Source organism: Rattus rattus, chromosome 3 (genome assembly GCF_011064425.1).
Source record: "Rattus rattus isolate New Zealand chromosome 3, Rrattus_CSIRO_v1, whole genome shotgun sequence".
Taxonomy (NCBI): Eukaryota; Metazoa; Chordata; class Mammalia; order Rodentia; family Muridae; genus Rattus; species Rattus rattus.
The window spans coordinates 23,833,415-23,858,276 of record NC_046156.1 but is presented as its reverse complement, the minus strand read 5'-3'; the positions used below and the strand labels follow the sequence as shown (position 1 = coordinate 23,858,276).

General features: G+C 41.8%; 1 protein-coding gene across 1 annotated transcript in view; it reads left to right on the top strand.

The window, feature by feature from the left end:
• Cenpe (centromere protein E) overlaps nt 1-24,862 on the top strand; it is a 57,579-nt gene that overhangs the window by 18,807 nt on the left and 13,910 nt on the right. The window contains 25 exon segments of the mRNA XM_032897283.1: nt 343-510; nt 1,071-1,145; nt 1,351-1,470; nt 2,230-2,352; nt 2,446-2,602; nt 2,855-3,009; nt 4,828-5,079; nt 5,230-5,502; nt 5,617-5,772; nt 6,665-6,865; nt 7,920-8,078; nt 9,105-9,395; nt 9,530-9,685; nt 10,915-11,202; nt 13,608-13,766; nt 13,893-14,177; nt 14,410-14,691; nt 15,462-15,743; nt 16,973-17,099; nt 17,102-17,130; nt 18,130-18,390; nt 19,391-19,495; nt 20,310-20,528; nt 23,261-23,455; nt 24,059-24,262. Of these exon segments, the coding sequence (XP_032753174.1) occupies nt 343-510; nt 1,071-1,145; nt 1,351-1,470; nt 2,230-2,352; nt 2,446-2,602; nt 2,855-3,009; nt 4,828-5,079; nt 5,230-5,502; nt 5,617-5,772; nt 6,665-6,865; nt 7,920-8,078; nt 9,105-9,395; nt 9,530-9,685; nt 10,915-11,202; nt 13,608-13,766; nt 13,893-14,177; nt 14,410-14,691; nt 15,462-15,743; nt 16,973-17,099; nt 17,102-17,130; nt 18,130-18,390; nt 19,391-19,495; nt 20,310-20,528; nt 23,261-23,455; nt 24,059-24,262 (4,722 nt within the window).

Genomic DNA, 24,862 nt, shown 5'->3' with positions numbered 1-24,862 from the left:
TCATGTTGATTCTGTTTCTTTTCCAGTCCTCCTAGAAACAAGTCAGACAAGCGGGCGAATGAAGGGTTGGTGTCAGGATCAGGTGGACTTCTCGGGGTTCCTTTCTGTTTTCACAGTTAATTGGCCTTTCCCTGTCTGACCCAGAGATTTATTACTTAATGATCTTCAGTTAATCTACCTGTTTCAAGTTAGGGAAATTACACAGATGTTGAAAAGAGAATGGCCTATATCAACTAGTTAAATTTGAGTTGATTTTCAGTTAATCTACATTTTTGTTAAGTAAGCAATTAAAAGATATATCTGCATTTTCTCTGATTGGAAATTTGTTTATATTTGTTATAGGAAAACTTAGAAAGTGAGTTGACCTCACTTAATACTCAATATAATAATCTAGTATTAGACTATGAACAGCTAAGAAGAGAAAATGAAGACTTGAAATTGAAATTAAAAGAAAAAAATGAGTTAGAGGAATTTGAGTTTCTAGAACAAAGAGAAGAAAAAGATCAAGAGGTAAGAAAAATATAAATACTGAACTTAAAACAAAATATGTTTGTCAAAAGTATTCTTATAAGCCACTGATTTCTAAGATTGAGGTATACACAACTTAGAGAATTTGAACAAGAAGTAATTAATTTAAGTTCTCTTTAAAATAGCCAGATTTGTTTTTTGTTACACTTTGTAACTTGTTTCTGTGAGTTTGGGTTTGTTTAGATAGTGCTTCTTGGATTTTTAATATCTTACATGTTAACATGTAGTTGGGTATGTGTCAGAGTGTGTTAATTAGGTACATACATGTTATGAGTGCGGCTGCCCACAGAGGCATCAGGTCTAGTAGAGCTACTGTTGCAAATGGCTGTGAGCTGTCTGACTATAGGGGGTGCTATGAACTAAACTTAAGAGGTGCCCTGTTACAGTAGTTTGAACAGTTAATCTCCCAATCTCTTTTATGCTGGGTGTTTCTAACACAGTAAAAAAAAATGCTTTCTTTGGTTTTCCTTTTCTCTGTCTTTTTTTTTTTCTTTTCTGTATTAAAAATTGGTTTGCTGTTTCCTGTCCATCTGCTCTCACAGCTACAACTAATGCATGAAGTTTCCAACTTAAAGAATTTAATTAAACATGCAGAAGAATATAATCAAGATCTTGAGGTAAACATTTATCTTAGTATTTCTCTTATAAGTGATTACAACTTAAAAATGCATGTAATTAAACATGACTACAGAGAAGAAAGCAGTTATTTTTTTAAATATTAGTAATTTTGATCAATTTAAATTTTTAAGTACAAGAATTTTTTGTCATTTTAAATTCAAATCACATACTAAATTGAGCTGCACTATTCTTTGGTTCTTTTAGAACGAACTGAGTTCAAAAGTGGAGCTTCTTAAAGAGAAAGAGGACCAGATTAAGGAGCTGCAGAGATACATAGACGCCCAAAAGTCAGAAACGACAAAGACAGACCTGTCATACTCATCGGTAAGTCCGGTTGGCTTCTGTTGTGTGATTGGCTGTCCACTTCTAGTATATTATTAAAACCATCCCAGGAAATGGTTATATTTTTGAACCAGCTGTATACCAGGCTAGATTATAATCAATTTAAATACATTTAATAGAGCATAATTTTGTTCAGTGATAAATGTCATCTACATTTTACCACAAGACTTGAAGGAAGTAGTTGCTTGAGTAGTTTTAGTTTTTCTCCTCTAGGTTGGTGAGTGGGTTGATTGGTTGATTTGTTGATTGATGGGTGGGTCAGTTGACTGGTTGGGAGGTAGGTGAGTTGGGTGGGTGGGTGGGTGGGTGGTTGGTTGGTTGGTTGGTTGGTTGGTTGGTTGGATGGTTGGTTGGTGGGTTGGTTGGATGGTTGGTTTGAAACAGAATCTCCCTGTATAGCTCTGGCTGGCTTGAAATTCAGTATGTTGGATAGGTCTCCTTGTAACTCACAGACATCCACCTGCCTGTGTCTCCAAAGGTCTGGGATTAAAGGCATGTGCCACCATACCTGTCATAAGTTTTTTAATTGACACTAACCAGCTTTTTAAATAATATGTCTAGATATTCTGTTCCGATATAGAAAGTATGTCCAGAATTTCTTATCCTAATTTCATTTGTTTGATTAGTAGCATAGCTTTACCTTTTGATCATCTAGGAATAACACGTGTATGTGTTCTCCAAAGTATTTTCCAAATCTTTCAAACTTGGGTCTCCTAAGTATCCCTTTTGTTGTCTGCCTAGGAAGCCACTGAAGACCTGAAACAGGCAATGCGCACTCTGTCTGATCTGGACACAGTGGCCCTGGACGCCAAGAGGGAGTCCGCCTTCCTTAGAAGTGAGAACCTGGAGCTGAAGGAGAGAATTGTGGGTAACTTTCACACTTTGTGATGATCACATTATAGTACTTTAGTACAGTAGATCAGTACAATGTTGCCAATTTTCAATGTTTTCCAACAGAATGAACTTTCAGATTCTTGTAAGCAAATGGAAAATGACATTCAGATGTATCAACGCCAACTGGAGGCAAAAAAGAAAATGCAGACTGATCTGGATAAGGAATTACAGCTGGCTTTTCAAGAAATATCCAAACTCAGCGCCTTGGTAGATGGCAAAGGTATTACACAAGTTCAGACATCTGTACACTGGCCGAAAAACTTACATAAAGGAATTGAGAACGTTTCCCAAAATTAAGTGATTGCTAAGTTCTGAGTTTAATGTTCAGTTAAAATATCATTGGTGTCACTGTTCACAAAAATTTCTATAGCCACCATAATAGGGTTTAAAAATATTTTTCAAACACAGTAGACATGACTTGAGAAAAGTGGTGTAAAATCTTTTAAAAATTAGGTCACTTTTGTCAACATAGGTTTATTGTCTAATTTGGAATTGGAGAAAAGAATTACTGATCTCCAAAAAGAACTAAATAAAGAAGTTGAAGAGAAAGAAACTTTGCAAAAAGAAGTTCACTTGCTGTCAGAGTTGAAATCTTTACCATCTGAGGTGGAGACGCTGAGGAGAGAGGTAAGCAGACAAGAGAGACGTTGTAAACAAGTGACCCTGTGTGGTGGGAAGGAGTGGAATTCATGCTCTCACTGCTCTTACGGAACATGAGAGGAAAGCAAGGTTTTCAAGGTTTATTTAACAAAGTGCTTCATGACATAATCCATGCAGCAGCTATGTTTGGCCTTCGGATAATATTTACACAGCTTAGTTTAGTCTTTCCCCCATTTCTTGGTACTAGTCATCACTGTGCTGAAGAAACAAGAATTTAGAATATAGGAAAGTACCTGGAGATACCTTCATGCCCGTGACCTCAGCATTCAAGAGACTGAAGTGGGTTTACATGGCATCACTATGACTGCAAATAAACAGATGTCTTGACATGCTTAGCTGTACAGGGGGCCATGTCTAGGCTTTGGGAACATCAGAAAGGAAGGGATGGAAAGATTGTTAAGTTGGCAGTGTAACATTACAACTAATGACTCCTGCTAACTGCAGTTCCAAGAGGATTTGAAGCCTTTTTCTGACTTTGCATGGACATTGCATGTACACAGTGCATAGACATACATGCAGGGTAAACACCCAAACACATAATAAAAATAAATAAATCTCAAAAAATAGCAAGTTGACAGTTAACAGTGACAGTTTTTGGAGACACGACAAGTTTTCCGGGTCAGTAAATGAGCCCGCAAATTCATAGCCTGTCAATCTCTTTCTCATTTCTTTTTTAAAAGAAATGAAAGTGCCAAGGATTTGAGTGCTTTATATAGCAAACATCTTGCTAAGTGATTTGCAAACATTGTTTATCCTATAAGTGCTGAGACCCTTCGGGGGTCAGCCAGTCCTTTCACAGGAGTCATGTAAACAATCTGCATGTTACATATGTGCATTATGATTCTTAATGGTAACAAAATTACGTTTATGCAGTAGAAACAAAAAGAATTTTATGGTTGGAAGGGTATCCACACATGAGGAGCTATATTACAGGGTCCCAGAATTAGGAGAGGTTGCAAACCACTGCCTTACATAAATGTTAAAGCAACAGTCATCAAACTGGTCACTGCAGTACAGACCTGCCTCCTCGGCCAGCAGCCAACCTCTGCTGTGGCTGTCTTCCCATTTCTCTCATCTTTCCCTTTCAAAGCGACTAAACTACCCATAAATATATTGTGAATTATTTAATTATTTAAATGATGCTTCTTAAATAATTTTTAAAAGCATAGTTTATCTGTATAAATTTTTAAAAATTTGAATTGCAGTCAGTAGCTTGTTGGGAGGAGTAAATCAGATGTTGAGGAAAACCATAAAGTGCCTGCTACATGGTCATATTAAAAAATGTGGTGGTGATGCACAACTCAATTCCCAGCACTGAGGAGGCAGAGACAAGCAGGTTTTTGTGGTTTCAAGGCCAGTCTGGTCTATAGAGTAAGTTCCAGGACACCCAAGGCTATACAGAGAATCCCTGTCTCAAAGAACGAACTTTGAAAGGATAGCTAAGGAAAGAGTTTCCTGATAAACTCAGCTGTTTTTACTGATGTTTTCTTCATGTGTTCATTTTTTAACTGGAATCAAAAACCATGAAAGAAAGAGGCAATAAAGATGGTTTAAGGAGGTTTAAGTGAAGAGTCCCCGACAAGACCAGTGCCGTCTGCTGTAGACAGAGCTGAACCGTTGCATGCGTGCCCAGTGTGCAGTACTCTGAGTTCCATCCTCAGAGCTGCAAATAAAAAAGCCACCGTTCCTCAAGCAAATCTCCACTTAATGTAAAACTATCCTGAAACTTGCTTCAGGGCACCTATCATATTGGTAACAGCCCTAAAGTTTACTTCTCTTCCCTAGCTTCATGAGAAATCCGAAGAGCTCTGTGTAATAACAACAGAAAGAGAAAAACTGTTTTCTGAAATGGCTCATAAAGACAGTAGAATTCAAGGTTTACTTGAGGAAATTGGAAACACGAAAGATGACCTTGCAGCTTCCCAGTTGAGCCAGAGGAGCAGCGATGAGGAGTGCCAAGCACTGAAAAGCCTACACGTGGAGCTCAAGCACAGACAAGAGGAGGTCCTGGAGGAGAGTGAGAGGGTGAAGCAGGAGGTAGGGACGCTCTCCAAAGAAGCAGAAAGCCTGGCTTTAAGTTTGGATAAGGGGAGTGGGCTTTTGTTTCTTTCAAGTTCTGTCTACATATGTGCGTGTCTGTCTCTGATACAGCATTAACCTTTACTCTGTCACACATTTTCTTAAAAGCTTTCTCAGAAGACTCAAGAGCTCGAACAGAAAACAGCTGAGGGTCAAGAAATGCTAAATCAAATGGAGGAACTGAGAGAAAAGTTAGAAAGGAGAGATTCCAGCCTGCAGTCTGCAGAGAAGGAGAAAAATCTGCTCACTGAGAAGCTGCAGCAAACCTTGGAGGAAGTAAGAGCTTTAACCCAAGAAAAGAACGACCTAAAGCAGCTCCAGGAGAGCCTGCAGACTGAGAGGGACCAACTCAGAAGTGACATCCAGGACACTGTGAACATGGTAAGGTCCAGTGGGTGAGAACTGCAGGAAGTCTCCTTAGTATTATCAAGTAGTAACTGTAAAATGGGTGTGCTTCACATTCTAATGAGATGGTTTCCTTTGTCTCTTACAAAGAACATAGATACCCAAGAACAGTTACTAAATGCTCTTGAGTCTTTGAAACAACACCAAGAAACAATTAACATGCTGAAAATGAAAGCTACTGAGGAAATGTCGGATCATTTGCCTATAAAGGGCAGGGAAGGATCTAGCGATGAAGTTGAGCAAAAGGTAAAGAACAAACAGCTGCTTTCTAACACATGTACTACTTAAGGCACTTTCTTGTTGCTGTCACAAAATATGTAACAAAACAGTTTAAGGAAAGATCTATTATGTTGCTTCCTGGTGTAAATGTATAATCCACCATGTCAGGGAAGTTATGGCCACACAATTGTGAGGGCTCATCATATTCCCAGTCAGGAATCAAAGAGAGGTGAGCGCCTCGGCTCTGCTCCACTCTTAATCAGCTCACTGACTCTGGGGCCCACATTTCCGACCTTGGGACAAATCACTTTTTTCTTATTCAACCACCAATGCTCAGTAAAGTAAATGATGTCTTTAATACCTTTTGTAGCACAAAATACTACCATATAACTTGGAAAACATTTTTTTTTTTTTTTGTTCTTTTTTTCGGAGCTGGGGATCGAACCCAGGGCCTTGCGCTTCCTAGGCAAGCGCTCTACCACTGAGCTAAATCCCCAACCCCTTGGAAAACATTTAAGGAAGATACATAGACAAGAAAGGTATATGTATTGATTATCCAATCAGTTTGAACAAATGAATGTACACAGAGTCAGTTTAACCTCACATACATGAAAACTGCAATGTGAACTGCCACCTAGGCAGCTCTGGCCAGTGAACAGGTCTAAAAGTACCAGGACTGGAGCCAGAGCTAACTGTGTGCTCTCTGCATGATCTTACATAAATGGATTTACCTCTGTCAAATGTAAGTCCCATTGTTACCAAATAGGGATAATAACAATGCCCACTCCCTGTGGTTACAGAACAGAGTCAGTGTGTTGATTTGAGACCAGTACTTTGTACAGAATATAAGTGATAGATACTTTACTGATATTAAAGTAGTTATTAACTATGTAAATTCTTCAATGCATTTCTGTTTCAGCTGGATGGCATAGATGAAGAGAATCTGCTGGCTGAAAGTGCCCACACAGTGGTTGGGGGTGGTGAGGACCATGGGGAAACTGAGGAACAGAGGAAAATCGACTCTCTACTGCAGGAGAATAGCGGACTGCAGCAGACACTGGAAAGTATTATAGCAGAAAAGGAACAATTGAAGATGGACCTAAAGGAAAATATTGAAATGGTAGGATCTAGCGCTCTACAGTTGACCATGTATTTTTATCCGTTTATTTTAGATTATAGTAACTTTATTCGGGTATAATCTGTATGCAATAATTGCGTCATGGAAGTATATGGTTATGTGACTTTTGACAAATGTCTCTGCCTAAGTAGACCTACTGGGTGTTATGTGTTAACCTGGTAATAACTTGCCAGATTGATTTCCAGATCAATTCTACCACTTTATATTCCTGTCCACAAATAGAATTCTGGTTGCTCTCCTTACCAACACTTTATATTTATTCACACTTTCAATTTTAGCCATTCTTTGGATAATGCACCTATTTTACTGCACCTTTCCCTCGTAATAAAAGATGTTGAACATGTTTCATAAGCTGACCACCATTGACCATCCTTAATGGTTTATTTATTCTCTTAATGTTGTGTTATAGTTGATAGGTATTACACACACTTTGTTAAATATGTTCCTGAATGTTTCTCTTTTACTATTGTAGCTCTTAATTCTGTTTTAAATCATTGATGTTTACCAGTATTCCCATACTGGCTCGGTTTTTTTATCTGTTAGAAGTCCCTATAATCTGTATGGGTCAAAATTAATAATTTTGGAAATTCACTGTGGATCCAGTGCACCTGACACTTTGTGCTATTTTAATTTCCTAGAATTGTCTGGTTTATCAACAAACTGAATGAAAATTAACATGCAAACACAAAGTATATTCTCTGATTTGGTTCGTTTTGTTGACCTTCATATACAAGCATGTTGCTGTATGATCTTAATGAATTAACCCATATCTGTCAGAAAAGAATGGGAACCATTTTGAGCTCACTGATCATTGATCGGTGGTTGAATCCCATCATAAACGCATCAGAAAAAAATGTGACTGTAGTCTCTTTGGCCACTGAAAGCAGACTAACATATCTTTACAGTTGTCTTTTGCTATGTAGTTATACTTGGATTTCTTCATTTTGAACCAAAAGTAATTTCTGAGTGTTTCAGATTTACCAAAGGTAAGGTAATGTTATAAATTCTAATCTAGGACTTTTTTAAAAAACTCTAGAGTGTGGAAAACCAGGAAGAGTTGAGAATTCTTAGAGATGAACTTAAAAGGCAACAAGAGATAGCTGCACAGGAAAAGGATCATGCCACAGAGAAGAGTGAAGAGCTCTCCAGGGCACATGAGAGATTGGCAGAAATAGAAGAAAAGTTAAAGGAAAAGGTAAACTTCCCATGCTGTCTTCCTACTTGTTCTGACTACACATTTTGCTAATAAATTTTGATTCCTCTAATCTTAAATACCTCCAACGTGGAGCAGGATCAATGCTAACAGTTTGAGATAGATAGATATATAATGGGAAGCTAGGCATGGTGCCTCAGTTTGAGATAGACATATATAGTGGGAAGCTAGGCATGGTGCCTCAGTTTGAGATAGACATATATAATGGGAAGCTAGGCATGGTGCCTCAGTTTGGCAGCTAAGCAAGGGAATCTACATGTGATACCAGCCTGGGCTTCCTACTGTGTTCTAAGCCAGCCTGAGCTGACTGAGACTCTGTCTCTAAATAAACAGATGGTATGTGTATATTATTTATTTACTTACATCACTTGTGCTTGTTAGGAATCTGTGTATGTATACTTAACTAGTCTCTTGACTTTTTAGTTTAATTTTTTCATTATACCTTGATTCATTGATCAAACTATGTAAGTTTCCAAAATAATACCAGAATTACCATAAAGTGGCTTACATGACAGAAATGCATTTTGTCACCACTCTCTTTTGTTTGTTTGTTTGCTGTGTATTTGTTCTTTGAGATAGGGCCTTACTATGTAGCTCTGGAACTTTTTACGCAGACCAAACTGGCCTTAACTCCCAGAATCTGAGTTTAAAAGTTGAAATGTCAGTGGTGGGTTTTTTTGGTTTTTTGTTTTGATGACTTAGGGAAGGGCCCCTTTTTTGTTTTGACTGGTATCTGGTATCACCAAGCCGTCCTGGAATCTACGACTCCACTGTGATCCAAAGTAATCTAGCCTCACTACTCAGTCTGATTATATCCGTAAAGTCCCATTTCCAAACAGGTTCACATTCTGAGTTTCTACGTAGTCTTGAATGGTTTAGCCCATTCTGTCTAAAGGCAAGTTTACATCCAGTGCTGCTTATCCATCTCCATTGAAGTAAACAATGCTCTGTTAATGTTACATAAAAATTTAGCAACATGATAATTTCAAAAAAATTGTACCCCCTAAGAACCAGAAACTCCAAGAGACACAGCAGCAACTTGTTAGTATACAAGAAGCTATGAGTGAGATGCAGGCCAAGGTGACTGACGTGGAGAACTTACAGAATGAATTCAGGAACCAAGCATTGGCGTTGGAACGTGTGGAAACAGAGAGACTGGAGTTAGCTCAGAAACTTCATGAAAATTATGAGAAGATGGAGTCTATCACCAAGGAAAGAAACGATCTAAAAGAATTACAGGAGTCATTTGAAATAGAGAAAAAGCAACTTAAAGAATACGCAAGAGAAATGGAATCTGCGGTAAGTCATATCATAGCATTTCTTTATCTGTTAAATGTTTCTTTAGTATTCAATTCTAATGTATTCAACTGGAAAGAGGGACGTAGTATTGGGTGAATGCTATAAAATTCTTTAAATTTCACTTACTGACTTAGAGCCTACAAACAAAAGAACAACTAAACATTGCCCATGCAAATCTAAAAGAATACCAAGAAATCATCAAAGAGCTAAGAGGAAGCATTTCTGAAAAAGAAGCTCAAGCATCAAGCACCCAGCACACAGGAAAAACCAACCCTGCATCACAAGGAGAGGTATGTCCTGGCTTCACAGCCTTCACCACTTCCATCGTCTTTCTCCTTTGAGGAAAATAGATACATAGTTACCGTTTATTCAGTGGGTAAGAATCTGGTGGCTCTCTACTGTGGCAGACACATTCTGAGCTGGTGCAACCTACACTCTCAGAGCTTGGGGTTAAAGCAGGAGAATCGGGAGTTCAAGACCAGCCTGGACTCCACAGAAAGTTTGAGACTCACCTGAGCTATGGAAGACCTGTCTCAAGAAGGAGAAGGGGTGGTAAGAGAGGGACAAGGATTCATATTGGGTGTAGTAGAAGGAAATAGCAGCAAGTGAGCAGTCAGACGAATAAAACACCATGAGGTAACTGTAAATGCTGTGAGAAAGATCATATTGGGGTAACTGGGCCAGTACAGTTTTAAAAACTACTTGCTGCCAAGCACTGAAACTTGTATAATAAAATGATTCTTTTTCTCAGTGTGTTTAAGCAATTCCTCGATTATAATGTAGTGCCTGTAGAAATAAGCACTTACGTGGTTCTGCTAGCAACCAGGATAAATGGGGATCAGTGTGCACACAGAAAGCAATGGGGATCAGTGTGCACACAGAAAGCAATGGGGATCAGTGTGCACACAGAAAGCAATGGGGATCAGTGTGCACACAGAAAGCAATGGGGATCAGTGTGCACACAGAAAGCAATGGGGATCAGTGTGCACACAGAAAGCAATGGGGATCAGTGTGCACACAGAAAGCAATGGGGATCAGTGTGCACACAGAAAGCAGTGGGGATCAGTGTGCACACACAGAAAGCAGTGGGGATCAGTGTGCACACACAGAAAGCAGTGGGGATCAGTGTGCACACAGAAAGCTTGGAAGGCAGCATTTGGAGATATGTATATGGTATGCCATATGTACTGCGTATATTCACAAAGACATGTGACAACTTTTATTTGCTTATAATCTGGAAACCAGTTGGAAGTTAAGCCTGTAACTGACTGAGTTAATAGTGTGAAGATATATGATATGAAGATTGGTTCGCTTCGGTTCTGAGCAGCTGAGAAGAAAATATGGTACACTTACACTAGACGTTATGTCAAATCAGAAGGGATTGAGACTGAGTGCATAAGAAAGGGAGACCCTAAGGTTCAAGGTCACTGTCATTGCTGGTAGAATTTCCCTGACATTTTCCATTTAAAGAATGTATGTAATCTATAGATAGTAACCTGTGCTTTGTGAATATTACAAGATCCCAGTGCCGCGAGAGCAAGAGCTACTTCCTGATGCGAAAGAAGCCAGGGACAGTGCAGAAAAGGGGAATGAACTGGAGCCAGTGGAAGAACATTCCAGAACAGTGCATTCATTAACAACGGAGGGCATAGAAATAGAAATCCTTGGACTGACCAAGAAACTTGAAGAAAGTCAGAAGGAGATAAGCTGTCTCACTAAAGAGAGAGATGACCTGAGACGAACACAGGAAGCACTGCAGGTCGAATGTGCCCAGCTGAAGGACGATGCCAGAAGAACTTTGGCTAATGTGAGTTGTTTACTTCTGGTTTTTGAGATACAATCTTCTGTGGCCAGACTTGGTCTTGAGCTCATAATTCTTCTGCCTCTACTTCCCCAGTCCTAGGATGTAGTCGTGTGTACCACTAAGCTTGGACAGCCGAGTTCTTCCTGCCTAACTAGTTCTTTCAGAATTAAGTTGTGTCACATTTAAAAACATTGCTTTTGTCACATATAAAATCTTACTACTCTTACTACTAACTTTCTGCAGATGTTTCTTAATCATAGAGTGACTAGAAACAGAATAATTAAAAGTGCGACTAAATATAAACAAACGATTAAACGTCAGAACATCTTCTCTTCTTGAGTATTCAGATTTGACTTAGAAGAATCAGTGCCTTAATCACAGAAAAAGTAAACCAGAAAAAAGTGTTTTTCTTTGAAAATACCTTCCCACCCCACCCCACGCACCCCACCCACCGCCTGCCATGCCTGGTGACAGGGAACTCTGATCTGAGCCCTGGCACAGGGTATCAGGGCTGGAGCTGACACAGCACTGTGTTAAGGGCAGCCTGAGACAAATAAGATCCTGTATTAAGTTGTCAGACCCCTTTTCTCTATAGGGTATTACTGTCATCTCCATGGTTTCTGTTAGAAACCTGGAAATCATTCCTACTCTGACTCTATCTTCCCTTCACTTACTTTAGAATGCAGTTTCCATACCTCGTGACTGTGTGTGTGTACATGTATGTGGTGTGTACACATAAATGTATGCGTGGGACCTACATTAAAACCCTCCCATTTTTCTATCCATATTATCCATATTATCAATATCCTAATACACCATTTTTTCTTTCTAGCTCTCCACATTCATGTTGTCGTAGATTTATTTTATGCATATGTGTGCTTTGCCTTCTTGTTTACCACATGTGTGCCTGATGCCCACAGAAGCGATGAGCATCCATGATACGAGTGCTGGGAGTCGGACCCAGGTCCTTTGAACAAGTGCTCTAATCATTGAGCCAATCCAGCCCTGAGTCGTTCATTCTTACACTGCACAGGTCTAACCAAGCTCCCAGTGGGGATAGCGTGTTTTCTTCTTTAATTTGTTTACTATTGACTGTAGCTCTTTCAAAACTAGAGCCCACTGGATGGCCCGTGAGTCCCAGGAGCAGGTCCTGCAGGCTGCTGTCCCTGCTGCAGCCTCCCTTCCTGTGATGCTCTCCGTGCCCACCAGCAGCACTCGCACACGCCTTTATGGAAGCAGAGGTTTATTCTTAGCTCTGTCTGTTCTGCCCCTAGGAAGCCCTTCCTATAACCCATGATAGTAGGTATGCTGGCATCAACATCCTGGATAGCCTACCTCCTCAGTCTGCTGAGAGTTGGCACAGTAGCTGTCTTTTTCTCTAAAAACATGATCTGGTACAAATCACGGGTGCAGGGAACAAAAAAGACTCACTATTTCATCTCCACCCTGTATCTACTGAGACACTTGGCAATAAAGTGAACCCTTAGTTAAAGCATAGGAACTGGGGCTGGAGAGGTGGCTCAGGAGTGAAGAGCACTCGCTGTTCTTGCAGAGGACCCAGGTTCAATTCCCAGCACCCATAATGGCTCACAGCCATCTGTACTCCAGTGCCAGGGACTTTGGCATCCTCTTCTGGCACGCACAGTTGTGGTACACAGACAAAATACTCATACATATATGTTTAAAAAAAACTACGTGCGGGGTGTGTGTGTGTGTGTGTGTGTACAATATATATATTAACTGGGGAATGGGAGCGTGTGGGAAGATTACCCTGTATTGAGCCACTGGATCCTGTCTGTTATATTTCGCTAGCAAATGTATTGTCTAAGATGCAAGAGGTCTACACAAACAAAAGCAGCCCATGATGTGGGAAGAAAGGACAGGGAGTCTCCTGAGGTAATGAGTGAGGCAACTGAACAGTACAAAGGCAGAGAGAAGAAAGAGAAATGCCCAAGTTGGTAAAAGAGCAAGTATTTAGGATGCAGCTAGGAATTATGCTGGTTTAGTAAAGACATGTTTATAGATTATTCTCCAAGATCTATGCTCCACTATCCCTGAGGAGTTACTTAGGTTCCAGTACCCGGTATTATTTCCCTCTTGTTAAGTCTATTAGAGAGCTGTTGGCTACTGCTAAGGTACGCATGCCACTACTGCATCCTGGGGCTTATTGTGCTGTGCTGGCCAAAGGAGAGAGATGAACGACCGTGCCTGCAGCAGGTTCTCCAGGCAGATGGGCATCAGAGCATCTCAGAGAAGTGACAGATAAAGTAGTTTCCCCTTTGCCCTGTATTTCTCAAGATCTTTTATAAGCAAACCTTTTCCTTATGACTAATCTTTTCAAAAGGGAGTTAATTATACTGTGACGATTATATGTCTATAAACATCTTATAATTTCTCTAATACTAAAGCATCTAGAAACTGAAGAGGAGCTAAGCCTTGCTCGTTGTTGCCTGAAAGAGCAAGAGAACAAAATTGACTCCCTAATAGTGAGCCTCTCCCAGAAGGAAGCTGAGCTGTCGAGCGTGCGGGTGCAGCTGGAGGTGACCACTGGTGAACTAGAGAGAAAGGTAAGGTGGAGGCGAGGAGCAGTGGGAGTGGGGGGAGAGAGAGAGAATGAATGAATGAATGAATGAATGAATGAATGAATATCCCTGTATATGCCGTGCTAATAACTTATTTATCATTGGTTGAAGGTTCAAGAACTCTGTGAGAAACAGGAACAACTTAATATAAAAGAAACTAGTGAGGCTCAAGGGAAGATGAGTGAACTTGACCACATCAGGGCGCTTCTCCTTACCAAGGACTCAGCACTGCAGAGTGTAGAGAGTGACAGACTCCGGCTGAATAAACAACTTGAAGAAAGTCAAGAGGAAATAAAAATTCTAATTAAGGAAAGAGAAGAGCTGAGAAGAGCACAAGAGGCCCTTCATGTGGAGAGGGAGCAGCAGCAGGAGAGCATTAAGGAGATCAGCACTAGGGTGAGTCTGCTGCTGCTCATACGGGGAACAGCGTGGCGCTGAGGTCGCTGTGCTGCCACCTAGTACGTGTCAGCATTTTCTCCTGAATAATAAAAGGGACTGGAAACTATTCCTATGCGTCCGAGTGACTGCGTCAGAGCTTTTGCCTTGAATTAGGAACACATCTTCCTTTCTCCTAAAAACAAAAACCCACTTCTATGTACCTGTGACCTCACTTGTTATATTTTCTTAGCTGCAAGAACTTCAGGACAAAGAGTATGAATATCTTGTGATGAAGACTCTTAATGAGACTCAAGGAAATAAATTTGAAGACTTAAACCAGCAGTTGGAGGCCCAGAAGTCAAGTCTGGAAAAGGTGGAAATGCAGAATGTAAACTTGACTCAGAGACTTAATGAAACCCTTGAAGAAATGAAATCCGTAGCAAAGGAAAGAGATGAGCTTCGCAGTGTGGAGGAGCGCCTCACAGCAGACAGAGACCAGTTGAAGAAGAGCCTTGAAGAGACAACAACTAAAGTGAGTGCCATTTCTGGCATTGTGCAGCCTCCATGTCCTGAAGACCACTGGGCTTCAGGGTGGGCAGAAGTTAGCATTAGTCCTGAAGAGTTTGGATGTGGCTTTTTACATTGTACACATGACACAGTGGTGCAGAGATCGTTGTAGATGTTCACTGTCCATAAGAAGGGGCTGATAGAATAGGACAGTGTATTTGGAGGACGGAGTGCTGCACCTTACATAACAAAGTAGACGTGACACTGGTTGGGAGTGTCCTGCCCTGGGAAAAGATGGGCTGGCAGTAGTTATTGAGAATTTGTGGTCACACCTAGAGCAACTCAAGAGTGAGGCCTGGGAGGCCTTAGAGAAGACAAGAGAACTTTTCCTTCCTTCTGTATACCTTCTGTTTGAAATGGATTTCTTTCAGTGCCTTCTTTTCTCTGTGATTATTAAGGGTCTGGAAAAAGAGGAAGAGCTAAGAGTTGCACATATGCGTCTGCAAGAGCACCAAAAAACTATCAACGAGCTCAGAAAGAGTGTGTCTGACTACACAGATGAAATAGCACACATTCACGGGGACTTAAAGCATGCACATGCTGTCTTAGAAACACAGGTATCTTTTTTTTAATCTGAATAATTGGGAGACAAACCAGATCTTCTCTATGATGAAACAGGCTGTGAACATATCTGAATTTTAAGGCATAGATGATTTGCTGCTTCAATTTTAAGATCGTTGTTTGCATTTTTGTCCGTATGTCCAACACTCTAACTTATTATATGATTGTCTTAAGAACCAAGAACTCCAGGAAAAAGAACATCAGCTTTCTCAAGTAAAGGCTGATCTCAGAGAAACAATGGACCAAATGGAGCAATATAAGGAGCAGCTCGAAGCCCAGAATTCAACTCTGGAAAGCATAGAAATAGAGAAGTTAAAACTGACTCAACAACTTAATGAGAACCTTAAAGAAATGACACTAGTCACTAAGGAAAATGATGACCTAAAAATTATGGATGAAGCCCTCAGAGAAGAGCAAGACCAACTAAGGGAAAGTCTGCGACAAACAGAAGCAAGTGTAAGTTCCTGGTGTCCATTCCCCACCCCATCCCTAGCAGGTCTCTGAATCCCCACCTGGAGTAATGAGTCTCATGGTGGCAAAGGAGTAATAGTCTTTTAGATGGATAGTTTGGTATAAAACTTTTTTTTTTTTTTAATTTTTTTAAGACTTTATTACAGATGGTTGTGAGCCACCATGTGGTTGCTTGGATTTGAACTCAGGACCTCTGGAAGAGCAGTCAGTGCTCTTTTTTTTTTTTTTTTTTTTTTTTTTGGTCTTTTTTTTTTTTAGGAGCTGGGACCAAACCAGGGCCTTGCACTTCCCTAGGCAAGCGCTCTACCACTGAGCTAAATCCCCAACCCCCGACAGTCACCTCTCTTAACCACTGAGCCATCTCTCAGCCCCGGTATAAAACTTTTAATTCAGCACTTCTTTATGGAGTTTTATCCTAGATATACCTTGATTCCATTGTTAAAAATATATGCATATGAGTGTAGACATAAACACAAATAGACCCTAAAGTTGTTTGGTTATTATGGTTGATATTAAAAATAGGAAGCAGCCTAAATGTATCTTAGGAAGAAACTGGTAATAACAAGCACTATGCCAAAGTGTTGTACATGTCTTTAAAACATGGATCTCAGTGTCCTGTTCTGCAACTCAGAAAACATTAAGAGGGAAGCAGTTTGGTAAGAAAATTATGTGCAGTGTGTTGGCTTCTTAAAGTTAGGGGTATGGAGAAATGGGAGGAAAAGGACTGACTTCCCAACAATAGGGATCACTAAGGTGTAAAAGCAGGACCCATGATGGGCTTTTTCAGGTAAAGCATTTGTTGCACAAGCCTGGTGATCTGGGCTTGGTCTCAGGAACCTGTCTGTATAAAGGACAGACAGACTCCACAGACCTGTCCACTGACTTCATAGGAAGCTCCCCACACACATCATGGTGGAAGTAGTGGTGGTGGTGGTGGTGGTGGTGGTGGTGGTGGTGGTGGTGGTGGTGGTGGTGGTGGTGGTGGTGGTGGTGGTAACATGAAGACGATTTAGGTGAATTTTTTAAAAGAAGTAAAAGCAAATGGACAGGACCACTCAGGAGCAGAGCATCTGCTTGCTTGAAGAGTGGTCCTGAGTTCAGTCCAGGTCCACAACAAAAAAGAAGTAAAAACATGATTATTTTTACTAAGAAAATATATCACTTTTTTTTTTTTTTTTAATGCTGCTTAATGTTAAGATATGTCCCTTTTTAAGGATCTGGAAAAGCAAGAGAAACTAAGAATTGCTCACCTGGATCTGAAAGAGCACCAAGAAACCATCGAGAGACTCGTGGGAACTGTGGCTAAGAGGACAGAGGAAGTGTCAGACATGAAGATGGAGCTGGGAAGGCAAACACTAAATTACAGGAGAAGGTACTGACTGGGCATCTCACTCTTCATGCCTTAAAGCCTTGGGAATGTAACAGTTGAGCCACATTGGGAAACAGTTTGACAGTATTCACCGTTAGCATGCCGTTTCCGTTCCTTGGGTGTATATAGAAAAGGACAAAGGAAGGACATGCAGGTATTTATGGGGTAAGAGAAATGAGAAATGCTATCTAGTTTGGTGTGGGTTATGGTTTTATAGGTGTGTGTGTGTGTGTGTGTGTGTGAGAGAGAGAGAGAGAGAGAGAGAGAGACCTGAGACAGACAGTGGTTTTATAGGGATGTGTGTGTACGTGTGCCTGTGTGTGTGTGAAGAATAACTGAACCAGGCAGTATTGATACACATCCCAGCATTTGAGAGGCAGAGGCAGATAGATCTCTGAGGTTGAGGCCAGCCTTGTATTCAGAACGAGTTCCAGAGTGGCCAATGCTACACAGAGAAACCCTGCCAGGAAACAAAAAAGAATTAAGTGAGCTCTACATTTAAGATTAGTACACTTTACGTGTGTGTTATACCTCAAAAGAAAACGGGGTGCCTTTAGCAAAACACAGATAGGAGTGACATCCCTTGAGCGTCATGGGAGTAAAGACTAGCATGACTACTCCCAGCAAAATTCTTCTTCATCTTTCTTGAAAATAGTCCATGTCCTAGCCTGGAGAGACGGCTCAGCAGCTAAGAGGCACTGCTCTTGCCAAAGACCTAAGTTCAGTGTTCAGTGTCCTTGTCAGATGGCCCTCCAGCTCTAGACACTCCTATAGTGAGCACCTCACCCCCACCCCATCCCCCACACACAGTGGAAAAGGAGTTAAGCTTCCTGAGCTGGACGGCTCAGGAATCCTCTTCAGAGGATGCTGGTTTGATCCCCACACCTGTGTGTCTTAGCTCCGCTTCCAGAAGACGTCCATGGATACCTGTACCTGTGGTCCTTAGACTAGCAAGTAGACGGAAGCCCCTTAACCATAGAGAATGTGATCTCTTGTCTTCAGGTTCAAGAACTTAAGGCAAGTGAGCTTCAACTTCTTAAGTTAAAAGTGGATGCCGGTGAAACCAAGAAGCAGCTCAAGGAGCAGGGCTTAGCTCTGAGTAAGATAGAGATGGAGAATTTAAATCTGGCTCAGCAGATTCACCAGAACCTTGAAGAAATGAAATCTATAACAAAAGAAAGAGATGATCTAAAGAGAATTGAGGAGCTACTCAGGATGGAGAGAGACCAGCTCAAGGACAGCCTAAGAGAAGCCACGTTTAAGGTGAGCGTGCTTCTTCGTATTCAGAGACGCCACTCTCGAAGATGCAGGATCCATAGGGGAATCAGTCTCTGGCTGACTGACTGTCTGTCTTGTCTGTCTGTCTGTGTATCTTGTACCTGCAATGGCTAGAATAGGGTGTTGGATCTCTTGGAACTGAAAACAGCTGGTGCTCTCTGCTGCTGAGCCAGCATCTTTCCACCTCAGCAGCATCTCTGTGCATCCAGTACGTTTGGTTCAGCAGTATCCCTTCCAAGAGTTTGCCTTACCTGTGTCTCTGCCGACTGGGCAAGAATAGAACATTGTTTGGGGGTAGAGTGGTTTGTGGTGACCAAAATCTAGAAGCAAGCCAAGCCTCCAACTGCAGGGCATATGGGGTTCATCCATATGTCGGAATGCTAAGCCTAGCATTATTTATGTGGTACCAACCTTCAAACATAGTGACAGAGAAAAACAAGACCAGGAATTCAGTGGGTGCAGCACTGAGGGGAAAGGTAGGGTCAGAGCTTGGACTCTGGGCCCTTTGGCCCTCTTGTGCTGTAGAGCTCATTTCTAACTAAGCATAGATTTTTCTGAGTGTGTTAAAGACAAGCAGTCGTTAAGAAGAGATAATAAAATACATAAATATGTGCAGAGGATTTTGGTATCTGAAATACTTGATTTCTAGAAAGGTTTTAGGTAGAATGAAGCTCAAAAAAGTTGAATTTGAGAGAATTTCAGGTCTTAGATTTTCAACCAGTAAAGTCAAGACTGCAAGCACTGTAAAGTCTGAACCACGGATTATGAGTTATGATTGTGATTGTGATTGTGCCCTTCAGTGAGTGTAAGTCATTCCCTGTGTGACTTGACAGTAACATCACTCTTTTTGTTTGCCTATTTTAGTGCTGTTATTAATAAATCCCAATGAAGTATTTAGCTCCTTTACTGAACATGATGTACAGTGTAAGCGTGTTTGATTAGTGCTGTGTGAGTGTGGTCACTGTTGTGTCTTTCTTTGAACCAGGCCCATCAGAACTATGAAGAGACAATGCAATATGGAAAGGGGTTACTATGTGGTGGAGAACAGCACTGTACAGGAAGACTTCGAGAAAAGTGCCTCAGGATAGAAGTAAGAGCCCTGTAGCAGCTCCGTGGCTTTGTCGCTACTGTTCCAAAGGCATCCTGTGCTGCCCCAGGTGGAATTATAAAGGGAACAGTGAGCAGATAATAGCAAGTGTTCCCTAAACATTATAATGTTTCTATAGCCTAGCACATGTGTGTGTGTGCATACATGTACATGTGTATACAAATGGCACAGTGGCAGTTTGTGGTTTGTTTTTTTACGGCCTGTGTGAGAAAGTGATACTGAGCAAATCTCTAAAAACACGGAAGGGCTTGGTTCACTTGGAAGACTGCGGTAGACAGGACAAACTGTGATACAGAGGTCCTGAGGGAGAATTTCAAGAGAGAAAGCTAGTGAGAAGCAAAGTCAGAGACGTGAAGGAGTAGGCTGTGGGGCCTTGAAAGGACCCAGGGCTTGCTGTGAGGGGGAGGAGGCCCGCTGGAGAGACACAATCTGACCTACGCTTCGGAGGAGCTAAGGACTGAGTGGTGAGTGTGAGCTGAGAGCCCTTTCATGCTGCATTTTAATCCAGTGGGCAGAGACGGCAGAGCAGCAGCAGGAGAGCAGTCATAGCAAGGGGGCGGCCACACCACACGGGCAGGGACAGCTGAGTTACAGCCATGTGCTCTGGGCCACAGTAAGTTTATTCAGAAGAGTAAAAGAAGGGTTGGTTTTCTTTATTGTATTTGCCACACTATTATACATTATTCCTACAATCTAAAAATCAGCTTCCTTTATCTTTTAAACACAAAGGTCTTAATTTCTTTTTTCCATTGTTACAATGCTAGCATTCATTACAGTGAATTCTAATTTCCTTTAGAAACTCCTGAAAAGATACTCAGAAATGGCTAATGATTACAAGTGCTTGAATGGATTCTCTCTTGACTTGGAGAAAGAAACTAAAACCCAAAAGGAGCTGTCAGTTACTATAAAAACAAAGCTCTCACTTCCATACACACAAACCAAAGAGATTGAAAAGCTTCTTACTACAAACCAGAGATGTTCCATGGAATTCCACAGAATCCTGAAGAAACTTAAGGTACCAACTCTTTTTATAATATTAGCTTCATATTGGTGTGATTATAATTTTAATTATACGTTTCAATGTATTTTAGGTCCTTTAGGAGTTAACATATGCTATTTATATTAGCTTCCAAATTAAAGATTGTATGGGTCTGAAGACAGGATTTATTCAACAAAACCTGAGCTCTGCCTACGGGCCTAGACACCAGGCGAGGGTGCTCAGAGCTCCTATGAGTCCCATGTCACAGATCTCATAATCTGCTGAGGCAGGTTTGGGAGGATAGTAAGTGCAGTCATAGAGGTATGAACAGCTTGTTATGTGACAGGCTTTTCCTGTCACATGTCTCTTCCCCCCACATAGGGAATCCATGACAACCAAATAACAACTGCACTGAAGTTCAGTGGGCCAGCAAGTTCACTGGGGCTACAGTGAGCCAGCGAGTTCACTGGGGCTACAGTGAGCCATCGAGTTTTGGGGGTCATAGCTTATGAGGTTACTCAGTGATGACTCAAAACAGCTGCACTGGCCACAAGCTCACCCCAAAAGGGGAGATGACTCACGGAAGCTCCATCCCCCAGCCTCCTGCAACATGGAGGCACCTAAGTAGCCTAGGCTCTCCCTCGGCAACCTGGCTGGTCAGTCTCCTCCTCCAGCAATTACTTCCTGCTTCTGGAACCTTCGAGGGCTCCCTGGGAACCTTGTCGTTCACTAGCTACAGCGAGACTGGAAGTTCACGTGCAGATGAGACGGAGCCAGTAGATGGTCATTTAAGTAGTGGCAGGAACCAAGTGAGCTTCTAATAAGTGCTACTGTAGAGCAAACAAAATAAGTTCGAGGGGTTGTGTACATTGGCGAGGAAAACCCAATGAAGTGATCCAGTGAGGTACTGTGTGGTTAGCTGCCAAGGAATGTTCTCTGGAGTGGAGCAGACACACAGACTGAAAATCCCAGCAGTTGAGAAGACTAGGTCCAAATGGTAGGCGGTGGAGGGACAAAAGAACTATGGGTGAAGTTCCGAGACAGGCTTGATGGTGACTCTTAGAGAGGAGGGCAGGGGAGATCAGTTTAGACTGGAGTGTGCTGAAGCTGGACTTCTCGTGTTGTGCCACTCAAGGAGAAAACCAAAGAAGGCCTCTGGCTGAACCTGAGGTTTGTCAGTAGAAAAGGCAAGCATGCAGCATGGGTCAGGTCATTCTGAAAGCATCTAGAGGAAGAAGAGCATTAGGGCAAGAGGAAACTCCAACGAGTCCAGGAGAGCCAGCCATGGCATCCAGGCTAGACAAACCAAAGGCAGAGAAGAGCCAGGCACAGGGGCTGCTCTTGGAAACCCCATGCAATTAGGTTGGATGCCCAGAAATGATCCAACCAGGGAGGGTGGACCCCTGTTCGAACCTGAGTTTGGATCCCCAGCACTCAGGCTAAAAGATAATTTGACAGGCACACCTGTGATCCCAGAGCTGCAGAGAAGGTGACAGGGGATCTGGGACCTCCTAACCAACTGAATTGATGAGCTCAGAGTACAGTGAGAAATCCTGCCTCAAAAATTACGGTGGAAAGTGTCTGAGGAAGAGGTTCGACACCAGCCTTGGTCCTAACACAGACACAAACACACACACAAAAGATAGTGTGGCCTGGAGAGGCACACAGCTTGGCTGGAATATGAGATGAGGGTTTCCCCTGCTTTGGTGATGAAAATGGCTGGTCGGGGCCGTAGTCAAGGCAGTTTACTTGGTGCTTCAGAGAAAAGGTCAAATTACAAACTTAGGTGGACTGAGGCATTAAGGAAGCAGATGTCTGCCATACCTTGGATAATCGATGCCAAGGTTCTGGTAATCCTCATAGATCCTGACAGTCTGAGACCCAAAAGTTAGGAGGACAAGGGAACATTATAGCATTAAAATTATCATTACCTTAAAGCCAGGCCTCTAAACATGCTTGACAAGGAAATCCTGGAATGTGACGTTTGGGGGCTAATCAGACAAGAATGTTAGAATATTTCAAAAATCTAAAATGGGGCTGGAGCGGTGGCTCAGCAACTAAGAGTATTTACTGTTTGTGCAGCGAACCCAGTTCAGCTTGTAGCACCCTGGACAAGGCAGCTCCAGGCCTCTGATGCTCTCTCCTCAGCCTGTGGGCACCTGAACTTACATGACACCCACACATAGCTTATATAAAATGAAATAGGATAACAGTTTTATAAATCTCACAAGTGCAATCGTAGAATCCTACCAATTTTGGCGATTTAACCAAAATTTTACAATAAGGCTGCAAAGATGACTCAGTGACTGAGACTCCTGCTGCTCTCACGGGGGACGGACGTGGGGTTCAGTCTCGGCGTGATGCTGTGACACATAGGCATCTGCAGCTCCACTTCTAGGAGATCCGTGTCCTCTTCTGGCCCCTGTGGACACATACACACATGTGGAATGCAGATATACATGTAAGCAAAACACGCACGCTCACACATAGTTAAAAGTCTGAGATAAACACACTCACATGTAGTTAAAAGTCTGAGACAATGGGAAAAGGAACTTTTAGAATGGGCCATGTTTCATTCGAAAACCACTGCACACAAGGTATACCCAGTAGGAAGTCAATCCGGAAGCACCGGTCTGGGACGGTCACTTCCCCCTGCGCTTCCTCCTCTACCGTCTGTCACAGTGGAAGGAAACAGGGCCTCACCGTCTCAGAGGCTGACATTTCTCCTAAATAGAATGTCTCACTCTTCATTTATCTTTTTCTTCAAGTATGTGTTAAGCTACATTACAAGGATAAAGGAAGAACAGCATGAGTTCATCAATAAATTTGAAATGGCTTTTATTCAGGAAGTAGAAAAGCATAATGAATTGCAAATTAAAATACAGAGCATTTCACAGACTTCCGGTATTCCATCCAGAGATTCACAGAGCAAACTGAGCCAGGAAATGGATCTCCACATTGAGGTATGGTTTATTTTTAATGCCTTTAGTGAGGTGTAAGCCTTTTATAAATAAATTACCTTTGTATGTGTTTAAAGTCATTTTCATTTGTCAGAAATCATTAGTAACTCGCACAGTGACAGGTGACCAAGAGACTGCTTAGACACTGTCAGACCTCACAGACATAGAAGACAGATTTAACATCAGCCCACGAGAATTCATACAGCTTTAGACTTCCCGGTGCCCTCTCACACCCACGACTGAAAGTCAGACTGCTTTCCCCATATCAGCTCACAAGGACTTGGTTGTTCTCCCATTGGCATAAAGCGGGTGTGCAGTTCCCGACATGCATGTCAGGCCTGCCACGTGCACAGAAAAGCAGTGACGAGAGCCTGTAGGTGGAACCCTGTCAGGTAGAAGGTATCGCCAATGTTCTCTTGCAGGTAACTGGGTCAAGTTTTAGATTAGAATTCATTTTCTATTCTAATCTAATCTCTCAGTAATCTGATACCTCAGTAAGTGACTCCAGTGGGTATTTCTCCCCTCACAATAGTTTCATAGTTTATATGTATTTTGGGTAAAGTTTTTCCTAATGCTTATATAATTTGGTGCCCATTTTTCACACAGGAAATTCTCAAAGACTTTTCAGAAAATGACTTCCTCGCCATAAAAACTGAAGTCCAACAAGTACTAAGTAATAGGAAAGAAATAACTGAGTTTTTGGAAAAATGGCTAAATACTCTTTTTGATACAGAAAATCTTAAAAGTAGCATCCAAAAAGAAAACAAAAGCATCAGCCTAGTGAATAACTTCTACCATAGCAAAATCACTGTGAGTATCAATCACCGTTCACGTTCACACTCCGATGCTTTGCTTTTATTTTTCTACTCATCCTGAAAGGGTTACACTGGCTTGTATTTTCTGTAATTTGCATGTAGGTGCTCCCTGAAAATGTTTGGTTGTCCAAACTTTATTCTTTTATTTTACCATGCTTCTTCAAGATAATTAAACCAGTTTGTACTTGGGAAGGCAGCAGGCTCTGCTGATACCGAGTCCCACTTGAGAGGTTTTGTGTCTGCTCTTTGTTGTCTCCCTGTTCTCCTCTCATTGCCTGTGAGGACGGAGCCATTGCCCCAGTGGCCTCAGAGAAGCTGAGGGTTGAGTCTATTCCAGGGCCAGTTGTGGTGACGCACGCTGATAGCATTTGCTGAGGGAGGCAGAGGCAGGCGGATCACGAGTTCGAGTCTGTCCCAGGGCTCTGGGCAGCAGTGTGATAGCACCATAAACGGCCCTGGCTTCAGGGGGACCTATGTGCGTTCACCTCCGTAGCTTCCCTGTCATTTTTGTGCTCTAATCCTAGATTGTCCATTCCAAATGTGCCTACTGTTACTTTGTTTTTAGCATATAACATGTATGTGAGTATTTTTTTGG